The 26,254-nt window shown below is 38.1% G+C and overlaps 1 protein-coding gene across 6 annotated transcripts in view; it reads right to left on the reverse strand.

Annotated features, from left to right (window-relative positions):
- The window catches only part of CCDC171 (coiled-coil domain containing 171), a 304,667-nt gene that overhangs the window by 212,698 nt on the left and 65,715 nt on the right, over positions 1-26,254 (reverse strand). For all 6 annotated transcript variants that reach the window (XM_058672681.1, XM_058672678.1, XM_058672679.1 and 3 more), the window contains 2 exons: positions 23,136-23,274; positions 5,736-5,838 (listed from right to left, as the gene is read on the reverse strand). In XM_058672681.1, coding sequence (XP_058528664.1) covers positions 5,736-5,838; positions 23,136-23,274 — 242 coding nt within the window. The remainder of the gene's footprint in view (positions 1-5,735; positions 5,839-23,135; positions 23,275-26,254) is intronic.

Here is a 26,254-nt window from a genome sequence, read left to right on the forward strand (position 1 = left end):
ACACAGAACTCCCAACAGGCCTGATCAAAAGAGATCTTCACTGAGACACATGATCATCAAGCTCTCTTCAATTGAACATAAGAAAAAGATCCTTAAATGTGCACGTGAAAAAAATCAAGTGACATATAAAGAAATGCCAATTAAACTCACAGGAGATCTCTCACAGGAAACTCTACAGTGAAGAAGAGAATGGAGTTACATATTCCAGATTCTAAAAGAAAAAAATTGTTGGCCTAGGATAATGTATCCAGCAAAGCTTTCCTTTGTCTTTGAAAATGAAATCAAATTCTTCCACAGTAAAGAAAAATTAAAAGAATTTGCCTCTTTCAAACCTGCCCTACAAATGATACTTCAAGATGTTCTCTTGACAGAGAAGAGGAATAGCACCAAACAAAACCAAAGGCAAATGTGAAGAACATCCAAGTAAAATGACAACAAAAGATTAAACCAATGAACAACCCATTCCTAAAATGACAGGACTAAAGTATCATCCATACATATAAAACTCCGAATGTAAATAGCTTAAGCTTAATCAAACGTCTTAGATTAATAGACTGGATTAAAAAACAAAACCCATTTATTTGTTGTCTAGAAGAGACACATTTCACCAACAAAAATCAGCGGAAACTGTATCGCATGGGTTTTGATGTTTTCTGTTAGTTTTATCTCTTCAAACACTTTCTTCTGATTAAATTCTTCACTGATTCATAGATCATACAGTAGCATCATTTTCTTCAAGAAGGTTCTTGATTTTCATTTCTTCAGCTACACATTAGTCATTTAGTAGCATGTTATTTAACTTCATGCTGTTGTTAATTTCTTTTTTCTTCCTGATGTTGATTTTGTTTTGTGGCTTTTCACTTAAGGGGATGTATAGTAGCTGTGTAATGGAGACTGTCATTTCTAGTAACATGCTATTTAACTTCATGGCATTGTAAATTTCTAGTTTTCTTTCTATTGTTGATTTTGTATTATGATTTCATTTGAGGGGATGTACAGTAGCTGTGAAGTGGAGACTAACATCCAGATGTGAGGATACAATGTAGTACACATTTCTACTTCCAGACAAAGATGGACTTACAATGAAACTGTTTACTATATCTTGACAATAGGATGCTGGACTCTCTGCCATTGTCCATGCCTGCAATGATGGACATATGACTGTGTATGAAGAACTATATTTTAGCAATGATATAGAGGAACTAGGTAGGGGGAGGGGTGTTGGGGTGGGAAAGGGAAATACCAGGAGCCTATGGAATTGTATCATAAAATAATAATAATAATAATAATAATAATAATAATAAAATGTGAAAAAAGAGTAACTTCAATAAAAGACAATTATTTTCCTGTAGACTTAGTAATAGCTTATGAGTGACTCTTTTATCAAGCATTTTATTCTAAAACTCAAAGGAGACATGACCTTTTTTTTTTCTTCTTCTTTTTTTTTTTTATTAATTTCATTGCGTTATGTGACACACATTTTTTTTTTTATGCACTGGAATTCCCCCCGCTCCTCCCCACACCCTCCCCCCCCACGGTGGATTGCTCCACCCCGCTGTATTTCCATAGTTCAAACTCAGTTGAGATTCTTTCATTGGAGGTTTTGACCAATCATAAAGTCCAGCATCCAATTGTCCTGGCAAGTTCAATGGTTTCCTGGTGAGACCATCTCTGGTCCAAAGGCAGAACCAACAGAGCATCATCCCAATCAAGTAAAAAACTCAACCTAATATTTACAACCATTTACAGCATTATGGCATCAATTGACATGGTATTGATTAACCAATATGTTACTAGGAAAATGCATGTTCTCGACCACAACCTGTGACTCCCTCATAGACATTTCAACTTTGGCTTACATTCAGCCATGGTCTATATACCTTAAAATGGCTATAGATTGCTATTCAGCTGTCCCTTGTCTATTTCAGTGTTAGTATTTAGCATTTTATAGCATTGAAGCGTGATTTTGCTGAACCTGGCTGTTTTTCGGGTAGTCCAACTCTATAACTTTAACAGGACAAATGTCAACAGTTCAGGTGAATGTTTTTGGGAGGGGTGTGCAGAGAAATCCTCAACACCCCAGAGAGGAGTATCTGATCTTTGTGTCCCACCCAGTGAGTCACAAGTGCATCCCGGCTGGCCACTTCCTGTCCGTTTCCAAGCCTTCCCATCTGTTCTCTATCTATTCTAGCTTGTTTGTTCATGTTTGTTATGAGAGGTTTCTGGAGCAATCCTAATGGTCCTTACAAAAGAGGGTGGGGACCCAAAGTTGGAAGCAGGCAAGGGCCAGAGGAAGCTCCCCTCCCTAGTTCCGAAGGAAGCTTACTGTTCTTCTGTTTCTGCGGACCGCCCAGGGATCCTGGCTGTCGCACCGATGTCCCTGAATCCTGCAAGGCAGGAATTGGGCTTATTCCATCCCACACTGTAGGTCCAAATGGGGGTGGGCGACCTCAGAGCTCCTGGCCTCCGAAGGCACTCCTTCTCCCCCGTGGTCTCCTTGGCAGTAGGGATGTAGTCCTCGGTGGTCGTACTGATAGTCCTTGGTGAGGCTCCGGGAGTCTTCAGGGTTGGGACACATGCTTCCTCCTGTCCCCCTGCTCCGTTCTAGGGTCTGCCCCCGAATCTTTGCGTATGACCTCCTGTTAAGAGGTTGTTAGGATTGCTCCTGATTCCCTCCACGTCTTTGTAGTTTTGCTATTGTTTAATGCTGACTCGAGACTGCTTTCTATGAGTTACCAGTTATGGTCCTGATGGGTTATACTTCCCCCGTCTTCCTCACACCTACTGGGGTGATGTAAGATTTCTCTGCCCTCCCTTCCCATTTCCAAGTGTCATAGGGCTTTATAGATTTATTAGGTTTTGCAATTCTTGATGTAGATCATAAGCAATCTGACTCATATCGATTGTTGGTTCATTGGTTACTTCACAAAGTCTTATTGCTTGAGATACAGGCTGTTTGGGGTTGAAATAATATTACTGTTTTCTGCATTGACATCATCAACACCAGAGTATAGCACCCTGATAAAATAATGCGCCTCTGAGTAACCAACACATGCTTAATTAAAAGGAAACACAGAAGTCTTTTGGGAAAAATGATGCCATCGTCTGCTTCATGAGTACGTGATGAATTCTACTAGTGGAAAGAGATTATTTGGGAGCAATCAGACTTACATAAAAACATTACTGCAGTCTTGTCCAGTCTGTCCCACCCCCCATCAAACTCTGGAAATTATTGATGCATTTTGAAGCCCGACTCGACCCGACCAGCCCTCCACCCAGCCCAGATAAATACTGGCATATGCATCTCTGTTTAGCAATCCCATCCCTATCTTGGTTCCGTGTTTATCAGAGGGGTAGTTACCCAGGAGGAAGATGCCCACCACCTCCCCACTAGGCCACTCAAGTTTCTGGGTCCCAGCTTGGTTGGCAACCCAATGTGGTTGTAATAGTTCTTATGGGTACTCTCATTCAAACCTTCATGTCAAAATTCTAATCCTGCCCCAATGTTTATGTTTACCATTGCTGGGAAACACCAGAAATTCATCTCTATCCCATACAAAGGCTGGCCTTATTCAAGAGTGTCCCTGGGAAGGTTTTTCTGATCGTAAAAACTCTGTAGGCTTACCCAGGGGGAAGCGGTAGCACTTGGGCCTGGGAGATAGCCAGGGACCCCCCCACTGCCTTGTGGCGGTGGTCTTAGCATGCTGGCTCCTCGTTCTTGGGTCCGGCTTGGCTGGGCCGCTCCCTCAGGGCCGCCCCAGCCCTGCAGGGCAGCCAGCCTCCTCTAGGCCAGCAAGGTTCCAGTCCCTCCCCCACTCGCCCCACCTGTAGCTTATGGCTGAGGGGTGGAGCTAGCCCTCCAGCCTGGTCCGGAGGTTCCCTCGTAGCAGGCTTACCCAGGGGGAAGCGGTAGCACTTGGGCCTGGGAGATAGCCAGGGACCCCCCCCCACTGCCTTGTTGGCGGTGGTCTTAGCATGCTGGCTCCTCGTTCTTGGGTCCGGCTCGGCTGGGCCGCTCCCTCAGGGCCGCCCCAGCCCTGCAGGGCAGCCAGCCTCTATTCTAAAACTCAAAGGAGACATGACCTCATTATTCTTAGTTTTTCTAATGTGAGTCTCAATAAATATTTAAGAACATATTGAAGAATAAGGAATATCTATTAAAACATGTAACACCTTGCAAAGAACCTAACCTCATTAGACAACACTGATACAACTCATTAAGGAAATAGTACCTTTGTAACAGAATATTTTATCCTCCAAAGTTTTAGCAAATATAATTAAAAACTAAAAATCCATATTGCTTCCAACTATTTTCATTTCACTTCCAAGGCAGATAAAGAAAGACAGAAAATGTAGAGATTTCTTTTATTTGTTCACTGGCTCACTTCTCAAATGCCTGCAATACCAGGGGTGAGCCAGGCGAAAGTCAGGAGCCTAGAACTCAATTCAGGTTACCCATAGGAGTCATATGGAACAAAACACTTGATCCATCAGTTGTTGCCTCCAAAGGGTACAAATTAGCTGGCTCAAAAGTAGAATAGCCAGACCTTGAACCAGCCAGTCTGGTATGGGATAGAGCTGTCCTAAACAGAACCTAACCAATGAGCCACATGCCTGTACATATAACTATATTTGTTATGGCATCTCTCTTTACTCTAATTTTTCCAGCTATAACAGACAAAACACTAACACTTTTGGGAGAAACTAAGAAAAAAAGATTGTGTATTAATTTCATAAAATTAAAGCTAGAAGAAAAGGATAAAAGCAAACTACTGCACACTAAATTTCTAATAGTCAGCAACTGAGACATCTACAGTATCCTAAGATATAGATGCACCTTGTTCACTCTCTCAAGGACAACAAACTCTCTTGAATTTAATAGCTTCCTAAAGTCTTTCACCAAATCACTGTTGGGTTCCTTTAAAAAAAGAGTGTTGTAGTTCAATTTGAAAGTATAAGTACTTAAATTTTGTGTGCCTTTGGAAGAATATAATTGTGGCAAAAGAAAACTAAACAACATGAGGCCGATAATACAGTTTTTAAAAAGCCTACAGTAGAAAAGTAAAAATATTTCACATAAAAGCTCGGGTAGCATCTCCAATAAAGCAGAAATGGGGAACAGAATTCATTATACAATTAATACTCTTGCTAGTGTTCTCAAAATACATCTATGAATGGCTTTTACAGTTCCCTGTAACATTACAAGGGCTAATGTTAAAACCAAAAGAATTTACCTAAGCCCTGTTACCCAGAGAGCATTTGTACAAGGTATCAAGAATTAAAAGCGAGAACCAGGTTAGAAAGCAACAGTATTGAACATGCACTGTGTTACAGCCTGCGTCCTACATAACCTTTTGAATGCATGACCTTTAAGTTGTTGAAGGTTGCCTCAGAATTTGGCTCAGTTTGATGGAAACATCTGTTCCCCTTGCAGGTATACTGTAAGGACTTTTTTCTCAGTTGGATTCAGAACACAGCAAGTGAGCCCTGTCTGTCCAATCATGCAAACCCCAATCCTTGTAAATCAAGTTCTGGGAGGACAACAGCAGGTCCACATTCCGTCACCCTTTCCCAGCCAGCTAGGCCAACCAACTGCTGTGAGGACTGCTCTTATCATGTCATCAAATCAAAGCATGTTGAGATAAGGGACTGTAAGAGGCATCTGCAGAATTCCCACAATGTAGTGACTTTGGAACATTGACAGATGCATCTGTCATTTTATACCTTCCACTAACCTGATGTCCACTGGCCCGACACAGTAAAGCTGTCCAAGATCGAGTCCAATTCCTTCACGTTATTTTCACATGTCTCTACTAGGAAGGCCTGGTGCTTCTTAGCCTTTTAATTAAGAAAAAAATTATACATAATAAGGTCATGCATTGTAAAAAGCTGCATATTTTATAGGAATATACACAGAACAAAATAAGACAATAAATTTATTACTAATAGTTCCTCTTTTTGCCTTGATCATATCTTTTATTTGGCTTAAAGAAATACCATATCAGGTCTCATTAATAATTTTCTCATTAACAAATTTACTAACAGGGTTGGCATTAATAGTGCAGTGGCATAAGCTGTAGCTTGCAACATCATCATCCCATGTCAGAATGCTGGTTCAAGTCCTGGTTGCCCTGTTTCCCAAGCAGCTCCAAGACAACGTGCCGAGAAAGCAGCAGAAGAAGTACTTGGGTCTCTGCCACTCACACAAGACACTCAAATGGAGTTGTGGATTCCTTCTTCAGCCTAGACCCGTCATGGCCTTTACAGCCGATTAGTGAAGGAATAAGCGGATGGAAAAATCTCTCTCTTCTCTCTCAGTGCATCTCAATTCTTTTTCTTTGTAACTGAAGGCAGGGTGGGCACTGTGGTCCTAGCAGGTTCAGCCACCAGCCGGGACACCTGTATCCTCTTTCAGTGTGCTGTTTGAATCATGGCTATTCTGTTCCTGCTTCCGATCCAGTTGCCTGCTGAAGAACCTCAGGAGGCAGGGAATGACAGTCCAAGTAATAAAATTCCTGTTGGAATATCTCAATATTTGTCTGACTCTCTTTCTTTTTCTCTCTGCCTCTCAAGTAAATAATTTATTTTGAAAAGTGAACCTAGTTAAGGCCGTTGAAGCTAATGCAGAAGTCAAATGATAGTAGCTTGGTTTAGGTTATTAGCAGTGAAATGGGGACAGGGGTAGGAAAGAGGTGCACTGCAAAGATACATGAAAGGTGGGATGACCAGTCTCAGTCACACTGTATTAGGGTAGAACTGGATGACAGTAGAAGACCTTAAAGAAAGGGAAAAGTTATGATTGATCCCAAGGTTCCATGCTAAAAGTTAAGTAGGTGGATTTCAGCAGATGAATGAGAATAATGAGGTTTCATTCTATATGTTTCCATTCTTTTATTTACTTCTGGCAATGGGTATGTTTATCGCTTTCCACTGGAGATATGTAAACATATCCCCACAATGAGAGCTCTAAAACAATGCCAAGCGAACAGTTCCCCCAAAAATATACCTAAATGATTGAAGATTGGGGAAACAGAAAAACATGGGAGACAGTTGGATGTAATCGTGCAAAGCCCAGAAGGGAGATTAGGTAAACATATGGGAATTATCCACATATGCTGCCTGGAACTCACCTTAATGTATTTGATAAGAGCCACAGAGGCTGGCATGGGCAAAATCTGGGGCCATGGGAGGTCTCGTGGGGATTATTGGATCTCGCCCTTACTAAGCTGCAGCACCCACTGGTATGCATGAGGACTGGTCTGTGGCAGGCTGGCTGGGTTGGGTCACAGCACCCATAGGTTTGCATGAGATATGGGGCTGGGCAGAACTGACCAGGCAGCTGCATCCACTAGTGCGTATGTTGGCTAGTGCACACAAGAGTCAAGTCTGAGGTCACTCAAGGCCAGGTTTCTTGGGGGCTCCCCAGATAGACCAATGACTCAGATCCCAGCCACAGGAAAATCACAAGCTATGTGGCCCAACCTTGAAGTGTATCTGTCAGAACTGGGCCTCGTCAGTTGAGGGTGCTTCTGCCGTGCTGTGCCCAAATCATGATGTCCCCAGATGCACATGGGACACAGGACAGCCAGCTCATCTAGGACAGCAGGAGATGTCAACTGCCTCCTCAGAGGATGGAAATCAGAACAGAGTGGGTAATTCTTCTGACAAAGCTTGGCAGCATATTCCTGAGTCTGCAGATGCACTGGGGTGGACTTGGTCAGGCAATAGACCTCAGAAAGATTTTTCTCAGCCCCGGAGCAATGAAACCAACAACTTCTCAGAACCAAGTAACATCCTCAGAACACTCTTCCCCACATCGGGGTCTCAAAGGTGTCATCAAAGGACCATCCTCCATCCCAGTGCTGATGTAAGTTTGAAAGCAAAGAGTGGAGTGACCCCTCGTTATCCTCCCTGTGGACACTAGGAGAAAACAACAAAAACAAAACATTTGTCCCACCTACCTTCCTCCATACCTGACCCTCCCCACACTAATCAGAGGCCCACATGGCAGTGCATCCCTCTCAACTATATAAACAATTGTAAAAAAAAACGTTTTTAGTAAATAGTAATAATAAAAAGTAGTCAAAAGAAAATTTCCCAATGAAACTGTTAAATATATCTTGACAATAGGATGCTGGACCACACCTGCAATCTCAGGATAAACTTAAATAGCCGAATGAGGAACATAAGACTGTGTATGAGACTATCCTATTGTAATGGTACAGAAGAAACTGTGGGGTGGGAGTGGGGATTTAGAGAGGGGAAAAGGGAAATCTCAGAACCTGTGGAACTGTATCATCAAATAATAAATATTTTCCTAAAAAAAACTTAAATTTTAAAAAATAGAATTCAAAATAGAGTCTATTTTAAGGAAAGAGTTGTCCATTACATCCAATGCCACATTCAAGAGAAACACAAATTTACAAGTCTCTGCTGGGAATGGAGGTCACTGCTAACTTTGATGGTATCTGTTCTACTATGGTATAGTTATAAACAAGACTGGAACAGACTCAGAAGGAGGGAGTCTGGATTTTTTTTCATAATTGAGTGAGAAATAAGTGAATAAAAAGGCCAAGTTTAGACAACCCTTCCCTGCTAAATGAAGGAGACAAAAACAGCAGTTAGAAAGAAGAGTAGGGGAAAAAATCGTTATATGGCTTGTTTATGTGACAAGCTTGAGAGCCAGTAAGACTTACAAATACAGAATAAACAGGAGGACAGATATCACAGGACAAAATGACAACCTTAACCCACTGGGAATGTACTCTAAGGTCCCTCATAGACACCTGAAAGACAGAGTGAGCTGGACTTTCCATATACCATATAAACATTCTATATATATATATTTGTTTTTAACTACATAAAAATACCTGTAATGAATTTTGACTTATGAATCATAATATCAGATTAACAACTTAGAATAATTCTAATATACTATAGTAGAGTTATATGGGTGTTTCTCTCTAAATGTTTCACTGAACTTTCCTCACCTATTCACTTGAAAACAGCACTTTCTGACTTCATTTATCATATCCAAATTTCCACCATCATTACTTTTTATGATGCGGGCTTTCTTAATAAGATTGACTTCAATGTGAAAACTACAACAATGCACAACCTGATGACAGAGGTGATTACTAAATGACTAATAGCCAAGTTGTTCATGACGCATCAACACACTGGACAAAACAAGGATTCAATATTCCCTGTGGGATAAAATTTGGCAGTATAAGATTTCATCAAATAGCAGGCAATGTCAAACAAGAATAGTTCACAGCTGAAGTTTTACATTTAACATTTTTTGGGCCACAGTTGATGACAGGTAAATGAAATGATGGGTAACAGGGGGCTGCTAGGAATAAATTAATAAATCATTCTGATATGAACTCACTTTGTCAGAATAGTTGTCATTCACCTCCCTGATCATATCAATTCCCTCCATTATATTTTCAGCACTTACTATAATTATGATTCTCCTTTTTATTTTTACCCGAGCAGGAATTTTATTAATGTATCCATCTCATGCAACTGAAGTTCCATGAAGGGTGGATATGTCTGTCTCTCTCTCTCTCGCTTCTCCCTCCCTATCCCCAACACCTAGGTAATAAATTACCTAAAATAATAGTTCAATTATAATAAATATTAACAGAAGTTAATTATAGTGGATTTCAATAGAAATATGTTAAGTCAATTAGAATTCATTCACACAAACTTTTAAACAATAAAGTTTTTACCAACATACGGATGTACGACTATTTGTAAGCTACACAATGTTGCAAAAAGTTTCTCACAAACTTTTTCAATCCTCTCCTATTTTTGAGTTAAAACAAGTAAGGAGATGGTATGATGAATATGCTACAATTTATGTGAAGTGTTTATTTGCATACCTATTTATGAAACAGACAGCATCACAGATTCATAAAATCACACACACAAAACGTAGCAATTCTAATTGCCTCTGAGAAGAGGACCTGGATAGCTAAGAGAGATTATTTTGCACAATGTACCATTATGGTTTCTATGAACTCTTGCATCATTTTCACCTATTATCAATTCCAAAAATTATTTTTAAAAATAACTAAATAAATCAACACATATTAGCAATTTTATGCTACAGCTATATGTGAATTTTGTTCCTGCATTCTGAATATGAAAAGCAAATGAACCAAGAAATCCAGCACAAATTCACCAAAGTATTGCTCACATGTTTTCAAAAAAAATTATATTTTTAAAAAGAAAAAACAACCAAAGAATCAAAATGAAATACTTGAGGGGGATTCAAAGTTTCTGAAAAATATGCATTACCTTTTAATTGCATCTCTCTACCAACTCCTTGACATCACCTCTAATGACAGATGCTCATCAATTAAAAATTTATCTTTAGCAGCTGGTATTACGGTTCAGCAGGGTAAGTTGCTGCCATGTGACCACCAGTTCGAGTCCTAGGTGATTCACTTTGGTTCCAACTCCCTGATAATGCACCTGGGAAAGCAGTGGAAGATGGTTCAAGTGTTTGGGATACCGCCATCCAAATTGTAGACACAAATGGAGTTCTGGTCCCACTGGCTTTGGCCTGGCCCAGCCCCAAATGATGCAGCCATTTGGAGAGTAAACCAGCAGATAAAAGATTCAGTCATTCTTATTCACTCTCTCTTTCTAATTCTGCCTTTCAAATAAATAGGTAGAACTAGTTAAGCCACTGCCAGCATCACTGGTGAACCATTTGAGCACCAATTCATGTCTGAGCAGCTCCATTTAGTTTAGATGTACTATAAATTAATCAGTCTCCTACTCTTAAAATGTTTGGGTTATTCACAGTTTTGAATATAAAATACAACCTTTACTTGACTTAAAACTGAACTTATCCTATTTTTTTAATTATACTATTTTTGAATATGCTTTTTCTTTATTTTAATAAAGAGAACAGATTTCATGCATTTCAAAACATGCTTTTTTTTTAGTTTTCCCTCTTTATTTCTCTCCAGTTATTTTGTTATTTTTATTCTGCATTTTTTACTTATGTGGTACAATTTCATATAGACTGAAATTTCCCCCAAACTCCCACGCCCGACAGATTTTCCCCATTTTACAATGGTGTAGTCTTTCATAAGGAATCACATTTCCATCAGTCTCTTATTTAAGTGTACCCCAACATTGCTGGTACAGACAATGTCAGACAGTCCAGCATTCCATTGTCTACACATGTCCAACAGTTTCATTGGGAATCCATCTTTCATGCTGCATTATACCCCTACATCTGGATATGGTAAACCCCAGTACTCCATCATTATACATTTCCATAACTGAGAAGCTATGAAACAAGGTCAACAACTGGTATGAGTTAGAACAACAACAACAACAACAACCACAAAAACAAATCACAGCACCATGAAAAGATGTGCCACTGAGTAACCAACACATGAGTGACAAAAAGGAAACACAAAAGTCTCTGAGAAAAACAATGCCACCGTGTAATCCATGAGCCAGCAATGAATTCGACAAGAGAAAAGAAAGAACAAAAGAACAAATACCATATGCTCTGTCTTATATAAGAAAATCAGCATGGAAAGAGTAACTTCAATACTTCAATAATCAGATCCATGCTTTTTTTTTTTTTTTTTTTTTGCTGCAACCCATGTGTTTTGATGTTTTTTATCTGTTTTATTTATTCCAAAGACTCTTTTTTTCTCTTGTCGAATTCATAAACACACTTTTAAGAACATGATGATACTACCCACTCTCCCTCTCTCTACCTTCCTTTCTTATTTCTCCTTAAATTCTTGCAGTCACATACTTCACTTTACACTCACAAGCCTAACACTTCACTGAATAAAAAATTCAACAAGTAATAACTAGACTATTGTTTCTGATGAGTATAAACAAAGGAGAGAATAAAGTCAGTTAAAACAAATCAAAGACAAAGATATATCTTTTTGGAACTAACTTGTTTCACTAAAAATAATGGTCTCTAATTGCATTTATTTTATTGCAAAGACAGGCTCTCTTTTGTTCGATAGATGAGTAGCATTTCAGCAAATACATAAACCAGATTTTTTGTGTCATTAAATAACGGACATCTGGGTTGACTCCATTTCCTAGCTATTGCAAATTGATATTACTAGCCATTGTTCTTTCACACTCTTTTAATGAGTATTAAATAATAGTCAACTCTGTCATACATTTATTTTATTCCCTTTGACAAAATTCTCAGTAGTAACATAGCTGGGTCATGTGTAGATACATTTTCAGATTTCTGAAAAATCTCCATATTGTCTTGCATAATGGTTGTATTTGTTTCCCACAAATTTACTTAGGGCACCTTGGTTCCAACATTTTCACTAGCATTTGTTTTTTTGGTTTTGTTTTTGGTTTTGTTTTGTTTTGGTTTTTTGTATCATGGCCATTCTAACTAGAATGACATGAAATCTCAGTGTGGTTTTAATCTGCATTTCTCTCATAACAAATAATATAGAGTATTTTTCCATGTGTCTATTGAACATTTGCATTTTTAGTTTTTAAAATTTCTGAACTGCACTGTTTGTTTCGGTGTTTTTGAGTTTGGAAAATACCATCTGCAAACAAGGATAACTGGACTTCCTCTTTCCCAATTTATATCCCACTGATTTCTTTTTAATTTCTTTGCATATTCTGAAATAATTATATTTTATAATCCTATAATGTATAATTTATATTAATCATATTTTTATACTTATTCTTCAATTTGTAATATATCACATTTATCAACTTATGTATATTGAACCATCCCTGCATATCAGGCACAAACCTTAGTCTGGGTAGATGAACTTTTCGATGTGTTGTCAGGTTCAATCAGACTAGCATTTTGTTGACATTGGTCTCTTGAATATTTTAGGATGTTTCTTTATTTTGTATTTTTGGAAGTTTGACTATAACATATCCTGACGATCTATTCAGATCATATCAATTAGGCGTTCTATGTGCTTCTGTACTTCACTGTTCATATGTTTCTCCAAACCAGATAAATTTTCTGTTATTATTTCATTGCATAACTCTTATAAGAAATTCTGTTTTTCCATATCTTTAGCAAATCCTGGGACAAATATTTTATAGTATGATGGTATTCCATAGATCTCCAACACTGATTTTGTCTTGTCTAAGATTTTCCAAAGAATTGTCTTACAACTTGGATATTCTTTCTTTTGTCTGAGTCTGTTCTTAAGGTTTTTCCACTGTATTTTTCCTTTGACATCTTGAATTTGTCATGTCTAATATTTCAATTAGAAATTGTATCTAATAATTCAATTTGTCTCAGCCAAATATATTCATGGTATCATTGATTTTTCCATTATTTTGAGAGTATCAAACTCAATGGTGATACAACTGACATAAAATTTACCCAAAATAAACAAATTCACTGTTTTTAGTACATCCACAAGGTTGTAAAAACAATAAACATCTAAATTTAGAGCACTGACATCCCTACTAAAAGGTCTCCCATACCCATTGGTTTTCACTCCCCATTTTCTTGAAAAGCTTTTCTTCAAAAGCTCTAAGATATCATCACTATTTTCATTTCCGGTTCTACATACTTGTATATTCTGAATACTTCATATATTAGAATCATAAAATATGCAGCTTTTGATGACTGGCTTTTCCACAAAGTACAACCTTACCAAAACTTGTCCATGTTGTAGTGTGTGTCAGTACTTTACTTCACTTGCCAAATAATAATACATTGAATGGACAAACCATATTTTATGTATGTGTTCATAATCAGCTTATGAACAGTTGAGTTGAATTTAATTTTTTTAAAGATTTATTTATTTTTATTGGAAAGTCGGATATACAGAGAGGAGGAGAGACAGAAGAAGATCTTCCATCCATTGATTAACTAACCAGGTGGCCAAAACGGCTGGTCCTGCACCAATCCAATGCCAGGAGTCAGGAACCTCCTCCAGGTCTCCCACATGGGTATAGGGTCCCAAGGCTTTGGGCCATCCTTGACTGTTTTCCCAGACCACAGACAGGGAGCTGGATGGGAAGTGGAGCAGCCAGGATTAGAACTGGCGCCCATATGGGATCCTGGCGCATTCAAGGCAAGGACTTTAGCCACTAGGCCACCACGCTGGGCCCGAATTTAATTCTTGACTATGAATAACATTGTTCAGAGTGTCCATATGCAAGTTAAGTGAACATTTACTTCTGCATTTCCTGAGTACATAAGGGCAGGCATGTGCCCATTTGTGCAACACTTAAGATACCAGTTAGGACACCCATATGAGTGCTTGGGTTAAACTTCCATTAACTTCCAACACCAATTTCCTGCAAACGCATAGCCTGGAAAAAAAAAAAAAGGCACAGCCTGGGAGACAAACAAAAGAAAACAATAGCATTTCTACACACAACCAGTGCCATGGATGAGAAATAATTCCTAAGAGCAGACTCATTTAAAAACTAAAAAAAAAAAAAAAATTAAATACCTTGGGATATTAACCAATGATGCAAAAGATCTCTATGATAAAAATTACAAAACATTAATAAAAGACACAAAAAATAAAAAATCCTCTGTGTTCAAGGAATAGAATAATTAATATCACCAAAATTGCCATACTCTCCAAAGTAACGAACACATTCACTATAACCCTCTTCAAAATACCAACAACATTCTTCACAGAAGCAGGAAAACAATAATTCTAAAATTCATACAAAGACACAAAACACCTAAATACCCAAGGCAATCTTAGACAATAAAAAGAAAGCTGGAGGCATTCATTACAGTATCTTATTTTAAGATATACTACAGGGAAGAATCAAGATGGTAGAATAGGGTAAGGACACATTTAAACAGAATCATTGGCCAGGCAGAAGCAGAGAGGGCACATTTCAGAAAATAGGAGAGGACAGGTCAACAGAAGAGGGGCAAATGGAAACTGACGACATGGGAAAGCAGTGGAGACAATGGTGTGGTGTTGCAGTGACCAGATACTCTAGTGGCAGTCAGTGAATGGTGATCTGAGCTCCAGTCAGCCGGAGTTCCAACAGCAGCCAGGTGGGAAGGGGAGTTCACTGGAAGCTCAGCAGGTGAATCCAGGGAAAGGACTGCCCATCCTGCTGATTTGTCTGATTTGGCCAAGAGCAGAGACAAAGCAGTAGATCCCAAACAAATGGTAGGGGAACAGGGCGGATCTCACAGCCCAAATGGTCACCAGAGCCACATCAGGTACCATTTTGTGTATGGAGGCAAATGCAAATGTTCTGAGCCTGGAGCAAACTCATTTCTGGCTCAGTGCATTGCAAAAATGTGGCAAACTACACGTTCAACACAAAACAGGTCTGAGTGACCCCCCAGACCTAACGTCAAGAAGAACCAAAACACCACCAAAGGTAATTCCGGCAACATTTTGTACAGTATGGCAAAAGCAATGAGACTGGAGGGACAACAGAGGGCTGTACATGTGCTGAGCTCGGGGAGAACTCATCCAGCTCATTGCATTGCACTAGTTCCACGGGGTAAATACTATCAACTTTGGCACCCTATGGGTTAAAATAGGTCCAGTAGCCCTCAGACCTATAAGTCAGCAGGTCCCAGCAAGATCCACACCAACAACAACCTAGTTATTTAGGATACTTGGTGCATGCCTAATCCTGGGAACTGCTAAACTGGAAGTGGGAGAAAGGTTGCACAGACAACAGTGCAGACACAGTACAGAATCACAGGAGGTGGAAAGTGGTAAGCCAGGAGATGGGGCTTTGGAGACCATGGCGGAAGCTTAACACAAGAAATAAAATCACTGAAGGGAATGGCACAAGTGACCACAGATCAACAAAAAGGTACCAACCCAATACGTAAAACTGAACTGTAGACTTTTGGGTGACACACTTTGAAACCTGCCCTAAGGGGAAGAATCTGCTAACCAGAAGAGCAATGACCAAGAGCAAAAGAAAAGACAGAGGTGGGCCCGGTGGCGTGGCCTAGCTGCTAAAGTCTTCGCCTTGAACTCGCCCATCATATGGGCACCGGTTCTAATCTCGGAAGCTCCACTTCCCATCCAGCTCCCTGCCTGTGGCCTGGGAAAGCAGTCGAGGACGGCCCAAAGCCTTGGGACCCTGCACCCGCGTGGGAGACCCGGAAGAGGTTCCTGGTTCCAGGCATCGGATTGGCGCGCACCAGCCGTTGCAGCTCACTTGGGGAGTAAATCATCGGACAGAAGATCTTCTTCTCTGTCTCTCCTCCTCTCTGTATATTTGACTTTGTAATAAAATAAATAAATCTTAAAAAAAAAGAAATAATTAGTGGGAAACAAGAAATTCTAAGACACGGAAACATATAAAAAAAAAAAGACAGAGGCACAATGAATATTACCAAAGACTCTCTTGCAAAGCAGCAAAAGCTTTTGCCAAACTCAAAGTTAACTGAGGAATATATTGAGGAATTGGGAGATACGAAATTTAGAAAACTTATTCTAAACTCATTTTAAATCTCCAACAACGAGAAGCACACGCATAAGTTCAAGGAATTCAAGAAGTATGTGACACAGGAAATAACAACACTGAAACAAAATCAAGCCAAATTATTAGAAATGAAAGACACAGTGGAGCAAAATGAACATTCAGTGGAAAGTCTCCATAATAGAATGAATGAGGCAGAAGAGGGATCTCAGAATTGGAAGATATTTCTTGCCACAATGGTGAAACAACCAAAAAGTTGGAAGAAGGAACTGAGCCAAATTAAGTTTTCAAGAATTAAGGCTTACCAGGGACCCTGCACCCGCCCATGTGGGAGACTTGGAAGAAACTCCTGGCTCCTGGATTCGGATTGCCTCAGCTCCAGGCGTTGTGGCCACTTGGGGAATGAACCATCAGACAGTAGATATTCCTCTCTGTCTCTCCTCTTCTCTATACATCTGACTTTGCAATAAAAAGGAAAGGACTTTAAGCACTAAGCTATCACGCTGGGCTCAAAATTAAAAAAATATTTAAAAAAATAAAACAAAACATTTTTGCATCAAGATAAACTTATCGAGACCTGACACAGTAGCCTTGAGGCCAAAGTCCTTGCCTTGCACGTGCCATAATCCCATAGGGGTGCTAACTCAAATCTTGGAGGCCCTGTTTCCCATCCACCTCCCTGCTTGTGGCCTGAGAAAGCAGTCGAGGATGGCCCAAAGCCTTAAGACTCTGTACCCATGTGGGAGACCCGAGGGAGGCTCCAGGCTCCTGGTTTCAGATCAGAGCATCTCTGGCCATTGTGGCTGCTTGGGGAGTGAATCAACAGATGGAAGATCTTCCTCTGTGTTTCTCCTCCTCTCTTTATAACTTACTTTCTAATATAAACAAAATCTTTAAAATTTTAATGGACTGATATAGACATTTGGCTTATTAATAAAAAAGGATAAACATCTTTTCATTCTATTTCTTCACAAACTTTTTGAAGTTATGTGTCATTATTTGAAATACTCATGAAAAGCACTGGAAGATAAAGATTACTACTATTATTTTACAAACATGAAACAAATTTCAAGAGGAGAAAATCAGTAGAGGTCATTCAATTATTCTATTACAGAGATAGAAATAAAATGTAGAACAATCACTTTCCAAACAGATTCTTGCCATTACTTCATGCTGACTGAAGATAAGTCTACATCAACTCCAAGATAAAAAAAAGTGGCAAGAATATGAAGGACTTCAAGAAGTCTGTGGGAAAATTGAGTAAGAAAATCACTGGGTTGCACAATCTACAATAGTAAAGACATGAAAACAATCCAGATGCCTGTCTAAAAGAAGAATGGATAAAGAAACTGTGGTACATCCATCGCATGGAATATTATTCAACCATTAAAAAGAATGAAACTGGGCCCAGCACAATGGCCTAATGGCCAAAGTCCTTGCCTTGCATGTGCCGGGATCCCATATGGGCACTGGTTCTAATCCCAGAGCCCTGCTTCCCATCCAGCTCCCTACTTGTGGCCTGGGAAAGCAGTTGAGGACGGCCCAGGTCCTTGAGACCCTACACTCACGTGAGAGACCCGGAAGAGGCTCCTGGCTCCTGGCTTTGAATTGCACAGCTCTGGCCATTTTGTCCACTTGGGAAGTAAATCAATGGACAGAAGATTTTCTTCTCTATCTCTCTTCTTCTCTGTATATCTGACTTTCCAATAAAGAACCCAAGTATCTATGTAACTGTGTCACATAATACAATGTAATTAATGAAGTTAAACAATAAATAATTTAAATAAATAAAATAAATAAAATAAAAATCTTTTAAAAAATTGAAATTCTACCATTTGCCACAAATGGTCCCATAATGCTCAGTGAAACAAGTTAATTCCAAAAAGATAAACATCATATGTTCTTTCTGATAGAAAGCAGCCTTCATGAAAAATATAAGATCAATGGCCCTTTCAATACTGTTTTTAACACATCTCAGGGAGTTTGATATTTTTGTTTTTATTTTTATTCATTCAAAAAAAGGTTTTTGTTTTTCTTATTGATTTCCTAATAGACTCATAGGTCACACAATAGCATTGTTTTCTTCAGTAAGGTCTTTGATTTTCTTTTTCATTTCTTCAGCAACACATTGGTCATTCAATAGCATATTATTTAACTTCATGTTGTTGTAAATTTTCTATTTTTTCCTCTGTTATTGATTTTGTTCTATGACTATTCATTTACAGGGATGTAGTGTTACTGTGTAGTAGAGACTATCACATACAGGTATGCAGATACAAGGCAGTATGCATCTCTACTTACAAATCAAAGATGGACTCCCAATGAAACTACTGAATGTATCTTGACAATAGGATGCTGAACTCTCTGCCATTATCCATGCCTACAATGTCAGGATGCACTTAAATAGCACAATGATTGACTTATGACTAATTATGAAGAACTATACTATTGTGATGACATGAGGAAAAACACTGGTGGGGAGGGGATTTTGGGAGAGGAGAAGGGAAATCCTGGAGCCTATGGAACTGTATCATAGAATATTAAATAAATTTTTTAAATAATAAAAGAATTTTGAAACAATGTATCACGCAAATATAAAATATGATTTCTAACCTTTTGCTGTTTTATCATGTGCCATAAAGAATAAGTTTAATTTCAATACTAAAATTATTTTTTAGATAACTTCAATAGTTCTAGAAATTTCAGGGCTTGGCAGCGTGGCCTAGTGGCTAAGGTCCTCGCCTTGATCCCATATGGCCGCTGGTTCTAATCCCGGCAGCTCCACTTCCTCTCTATCTCTCCTCCTCTCAGTATATCTGACTTTGTAATGAAAATAAAATAAATCTAAAAAAAAAAAATAGTTCTAGAAATTTCAAATAGAGTTGTGGAGTGAAACAACTCATTTATTTGCCCAAAACATAATTCACATAGAGAGTTTGCTACCATGAAAATAGAACAATCTAAGTGCCATGTTGTCCAACTATACAATATTTAAATGAAACTTTAATGGTATTCTAGGAACCAAGGACTATTTCAATTACTTTAAGGAATCTATAACTAGTGTACAAAACTCAATTTTTCATCTTCTCTTGCACCTATACGCCAGTATGTATTGTATTTGTAAGGGTTCAAGGAGAGTGTGTTATGATACATTTGAATTTGATCAGGTTACCTATCATTTCAGCACCATCTGCACCTCTTCCTTTACCACATTAATATTTATTTTCTCTTAGTTCTCTCTCCTTGCCTCCCTATACTGTTTCCAGAGATGTGAACACTATTTGCATATTATATGTGCTTATCTCACATAATGAAAATGTTACCCTCTCTTAGCTTTAACAAATAATTTTCAGTAGATGCTATATTCCAATATGAATAAAGATCTTAAGCAATCCCAATCTCTCTCTCTCTCTCTCTCTCTCTCTCTCTCTCTCTCTCTCTCTCACACACACACACACACACACACACACACACACCCCTATATAAACACAGACACTTTGTTTCTTCCCAGGTCAAGAATGAGATTTAAATTTTTAAAACTTACAAATTCATATATAAGTAGTTTCAAAAAGTTTATGTCTATGCTATAAATTTAGGAAGCCAGTCACATAAATGAACATTTAAATACCCAAAGACATATGTAATTTCAATGGCGTTGCATTTTATGGGTCACTGTGTCAGATAAAAGGTGATACTTATGTTAGCAAATATACTCTTCATATGTAATTACCATTCCTGTTCTGGTTGAAATATATCAGCAAGCAATTTTAGTAAATTCAGAACAATATTTATTAGACATTTAGCTCTGAACGTCTTCCACAAAAACAGAAAAACATGCTTGTGTAGCAAACTTAATGGATTAATTCAAATAGAAATATTATCAAGAAATGTTTCTTCACAAAGTATAACAATCAAAACACTTTCCAAGATGCTGTAATGCAAGCTTTCTGTATTATTAGTACATAATCAGTTAAGCCCCTAAAGTATGGGCAGAAAATATATACTTGACCATTTTCAATCATATGTTCTTTGGAGAATAAAAAATTCTTTAAGCAAAGCCTCATGAGAACTAGAATTCCCTTTTCAATATATGGTCTTTCCCAGAGCTGTAACTAAATATTACTGAGTGGCAGAAAAACAAATCTCAAGAAATGATGGACTTAAGAAAATTTCATTGAAGAAAGCACAAAGCAAGTCTTAATAATATCGATTTGAAAGCAGTCGAGGACGGCCCAATGCATTGGGACCCTGCACCCACATGGGAGACCCGGAAGAGGTTCCTGGTTCCCGGCTTCGGATCGGAGCGCACCGGCCGTTGCAGCTCACTTGGGGAGTGAATCATCGGACGGAAGATCTTCCTCTCTGTCTCTCTTCCTCTCTGTATATCTGACTTTGTAATGAAAATAAATAAATCTTTAAAAAATAATAATAATATCGATTTGAAAATGAAAGGTCCCCTGATTCGAGAGCAGCAGACATAAAAACTGACAGTAATGTCTAAACTGGATCTGTTGGGCCCGTGATGAACTTTAATAAGCATAATCACTACCCAGCTTAAACTAGAAACTCAGTTTTATGTGGTAGTTGATTAAATTCTTAGATCTTGAAATTAATACTTCAATTTTTAATCAGAACTTTCAAAATGAAGTGTCTCAGCTTTCATGTTCTGCATTTATATGTTCTCAGGAACACAAAATTAATTTTGTTGAATTCTTATTTTCAGATGCCAAAATTATTAATACTATGACATTGAAGTAAAAATTATACATGCTGAATTTACAAATCATCTTATCAATCCTCAGATATAATATGAAGAATTGCTTTGATAGAAAGCTACAATTAAAGTTGGCTGTTTAAATATCCTCAAATACCCAACATATTCATCTTGGGCTTTTGCAAAATTATTTTGTATATTTAGAGTATATATGTGTTAAAACATAGGAGTGATCACTTTCCAACTGGTTTAACAATGCTTCCTATATTCTATCCTAGATAATCTCTAAAGCCTGTTCTACTTCTGAAAACCCATGCTGTACTAAGTAACATAAGCGTGATTTACAAGTCTTAAAAACTTCTGTAGTCTTTGTATTGTATTAACAACACTTTGATCTTTCCAGTAAATCTTTAGAAGCAAGTGGTTCTAATTTTCTCTTCCAAAATAAGAGAATATAAAGACAAGATTTGAATGATGTCCATGAACATTACCTGAATTAGAAAACAAGCTGTCTTACCTATGGGTAATTTAGGCTTCCCAGTTATATTTCACAAAATGCTAAAAATGTTGGGAAGACAAGAAGATTATAGGTAATTATTGTCAACTTCATGCCCTGCCTATTGGGGTTCCAAGAAAACTGCAGGATAAGAATTCTCTGCATCAGCCAAATAAATCCAGTCAAAAAATTATTTTAATTTGAGAGGCAGAGAAGCAGATAAGTAAAGATGGTATCTCTTGGTTCACTTGCAAATTACCTACATAGATGAAATAGAGACAAGCCAAAGAAAAAAAGCAGAAATTCAAACCATTCCTCCCATGAATGTGGCAGGGACCCAACCACTTGAGCCATTATCACCTGCTACCTCCTATCTCCCAGTGTTCACCCTGGCAAAAAGCTAGATTTAGGAATTGAACATTGGCACTCAAATAGGAAACAGGGGTGTATTAACTGATGTCTTAACTCATAGGCAAATACTCACTCACCAACCAATAAATTTTCATAAGGCAAATACTTTAATGGATTATGAACATGAAAATGAATTAAGCTAACCTCAATGTAGTCACAGTCTCTTAGGAGAGACAATTCACAAAAATTTTGGTGAGTGTCATGATAAATATGAACTAACTACGAACAAAACACAGTAAATAAGGGGAAGAATTCCAACTTAAGGCAAAAGGAAGACTAGCAAAAGATGGTGTTTTTTATACTTTCACAGATTGAAAGATATCAAAACTAGGTGTTACTGAGTGTTTCAGAATCTGTTCATAGGAAAGAAGAGAAAGAGCACTTGGGTCAATGTGGGTCAGAAAAATGAATACATCAAAAACTGTACAGAGGCATTTTCTCATATAAGTGTTTAGAAAACCGAAAGTATTATATTGTGCCTAGACAGACCAAGAGCAAAGGCAAAAAAAGTTAGAAAAGTTAACATGGAACCAAAAGACCAAGGTTTCAGATTACCTGACAACAAAATGGACTTTGTTTAATCTGAAAGCCAAAGGAAGACACTAACGGTTTTTGAATGCAAGGGGATTAACAAAAACAGGTTGGTATTTTAGGAGAAATCTGGTGACAGTGTGAAAGCTAGATTACAAGGGGATGTTGATAGCAAAATCAGGCACAAAGTGATTATGAAAGAAAGGTTTTGAAAGCCTCAGATTTATTGATTATAAAACATGACTCCCCCTTTCACCTAAATATTGTTGTGCATGTCAAAAACAAAGATTAAGAAAGTAAGATGCTTCAATAGCCTTAAAGCATTTTATGATTCAGGATTCCACTACTAAACTGTCCCCAAACTCCAAAACAATGTTTCTATTATGCAAACATTTGATGTGATCAGCATTTCTAGTTTTGAAATTTATTTCAATGTCACTAAAATTTATTCTGTACTATATCAACTCATGGTATGTAGCCTGGAGAAGAAAACCTACTACTTATCACACATGAAACAGTAAAGTAACCACCACAGGATATTCTTTTTATCCTTACCATTACAAGCTCTTCCTGTAATTCACTGCAACTTTTTTCATTATACTGAAGTCTCTTTGAAAGGTCTATAATTACTTTCTTCTGTTCCTCAATCTCTTCATTTAGTTTCTTGTTTTTGGAGAAATACTCTCTTTCTAACCTGAAAAGTTCAAGTGTCAGAGCAGATTTTCAAACACACTTTTACCAATTGATATGTTACACCTTTACCATACATGTCAGATGCACTCAACATTTATGCTGTTTGCAGGTTAACAGATTTTTTTTAAAGACCACCTTCAATTTTTTAAATAAAAAGGATTACACTGTTGGTATTTATTTTTTATTTTTATCTAAGGCAGCGCAAGAGAGAGAAAAGAATAAGAATCCTCCCAGCTGCCTGTTCACTACCTAAAAGCCCGTAACAGCCAAGGCAAGGCCAGGCCAAAGCCAAGGGCCAGAACTCCATATGGCTATCCCACACGAGCTGCAGCAACACTAGTACTTGAGCCATCACCTAATGCTTCCAGGAATATGAACAGCAAATTGAAACTGAATCGTTTCTTGGCCTTTTGACTAAGATCAAGTGGAGGAAACTACAACTAGTGGGACAGCCAAGACTTGGAATCCAGGCACTTTGACATATGACACAGGCATTGCATGCAGCATCCTAACTACTGAACCAAACTTTATACACTTCAAATGAACAACTTAAAGCAAATAAGACTTCTCCTCTGATGTCAGGTATCTGTATCCGGATAAATGAGACAAGCAAGACAGATTTGGCTAGTAGTGTTATAGTTACAACATTCTATTAAAAACATTGATTGACTGATTTGAAAGTCTGGGTGATAGATAGATAGATAGATAGATAGATAGATAGATAGATAGACAGACAGACAGACAGACAGATATGGAGAGAGAAAGAGAGAGAGAGAATATACAGAGACAAAGATAGAGAGCGCTTCCATCCACTGGTTCATTCCCCAAATGCCTATAACAGAACCAAAACAAGGTAAAGCCAGAAGCCAGGAACTGCATCTAAGTCTCCCACGTGGGTGACAGGAACCCAAGCACATGGGGCATCATCCTCTACCTTCCTAAGCACATGAGAAGGAAGCTCGACAAGAGGCATAGGAACTGGGATTGGAGCAGGTATTCTGATTTAGTATGGGGATGTTCTGAGTCCCGGATTAACCCACAATGAGTTCCACAATACCCATCACTCACACCATTATGTCAAAACCCACTCTCTAAACAAAACTTTTTTTAAGATTCATTTTTTATTTTTATTGAAAAGTCAGATATGCAGAGAGAAGAAGATACAGAGAAGATTCACTCCCTAAATGGCCACAACAGCTGGAACTGAGCCAATCTGAAGCCAGGAGCCAGAAGTCTCCTCTGGGTCTCTCACTGGTACCCAGATAGGATCCTGGTACGTGCAAGGTAAGGATTTTAGCCCCTAGGCAGCCGCACCAGGCCCCCTAAAAAAATCTTTAAAGAAAATTCTCTGTAACTTTGACTTAAATGGAAATCCCTGAGTCTATGGAACTATATCATAATTTTTAATTTAAAAAATCAATCTTCTAAAAAGCCCATCCTCTAGTTTACTGAGCTCATAAACTTCTTCAAGACAGAGAAAGCAGTCATATCAAACAATGAAGAAGATGAGAAATATGGCTAATGTTTTATTCCTGAGAGCCGTGAAAAATTCAAAATGGAGAAATAATCTAAAATCATTTGTATTCACTTTGAATAGACACAAATTTGTTTCAAAGCTTTGCTTTCCTATTTAAATTTTGCTCACGTTGGCAATACATTGTATTTACATTCTTGTGAGAACATGTGATGAAAAGCACTTTGAAAGTTCAGGTTAAGCATTCCTAATCTGAAATGCTGCTCCTCCTGATAATTTGGTATATCTGTTGCGTCTAGTTTTAAATCTGTAATTTTAAATTACAGACAGGGTGATTCAGTATAATCAAACCCAAACTATGTTCAGGTTATAATAAAATGAGCAAACAATTTTTTAATGATACCTGACCTTACTTTAAATCAACAATCCTTTCTCTAGAATAGAGCACAACCAATTCCACTGCTGCCCTTGATTATTTGCATCAAGAATATTTCAAGGTAGAGCAGCTAAAATTTAAAAATAAATATGTATGGAAATTAGATGCAACAGTCATAATAAAGAACTAAATAATAAAATGTATCAAAGCAGAGAAATAATAAGACAATAAGAAGACCAATCCAGGGCCCAGCAAAAAAGCCTAGCCGCGAAAGTCCCTGCCTTATGTGCACCAGGATCCTATATGGGTGCTGGTTCTAATCCCAGCAGCCCAGTTTCTCATTCAGCTCCCTGCTTGTGGCCTGGGAAAGCAATCAAGGACAGCCCAAAAAGCCTTGGGACCCTGTACCTGGTTGGGACACCTGGAAGAAGCTCCTGGCTCCTGGCTTTGGATTGGCACAGCTCTGGCCACTGTGGCCGCTTGGGGAATAAATCAATGGGTGGAAGATCTTCCTCTCTGTCTCTCCTCCTCTCTGTATATCTGACTTTCCAATAAAAATTATAAAAATTAATCTTTTTTTAAAAAATCCAAAAGTCCACAGCATACACATAACAGTAGTTTCAGAAAGAGCAAAGGGAGAAAACAAAGAAAGCAATGAAGCAAAAATACAAGAAAACATTCCCAGAAATAATGCTACTTGAGTCTCTAAAGCAGAAAGAGCTCAGTAAACATCCAGCAAACTGAATGAAAAACAATCCATGCCAGGCTCATGGTTATGAAAGTTCAGAACACTGGAAACAAAGATTCTACAAACTCTCCACAAAATATTCAAATTATTTTGTCATGTTTTAAATTATACATGATAGAGATTTATCTGGATTGAGTGCTCAGCTACCAGGTTTGGCCTGGTCCACTGTGGGCCACTGTAGGTGTCTGGGGAAATAACTCAGTATATTGGAGAGCTCTTTCTCTCTCTCTCTCTTTCCTTTTCCTCTTAATTGTCAAAATTTGAAAAAAAAAAAAAAAAAAACAGTAACTCATTTAATAATGAACAGAATACAATAATCACATTGGCCAAGCACTGGTTAATCACATAAACCAACACAAGTCATAAAATGATGACATTAAGTA

This window comes from Ochotona princeps, chromosome 14, assembly GCF_030435755.1.
Source record: "Ochotona princeps isolate mOchPri1 chromosome 14, mOchPri1.hap1, whole genome shotgun sequence".
Classification (NCBI taxonomy): Eukaryota; Metazoa; Chordata; class Mammalia; order Lagomorpha; family Ochotonidae; genus Ochotona; species Ochotona princeps.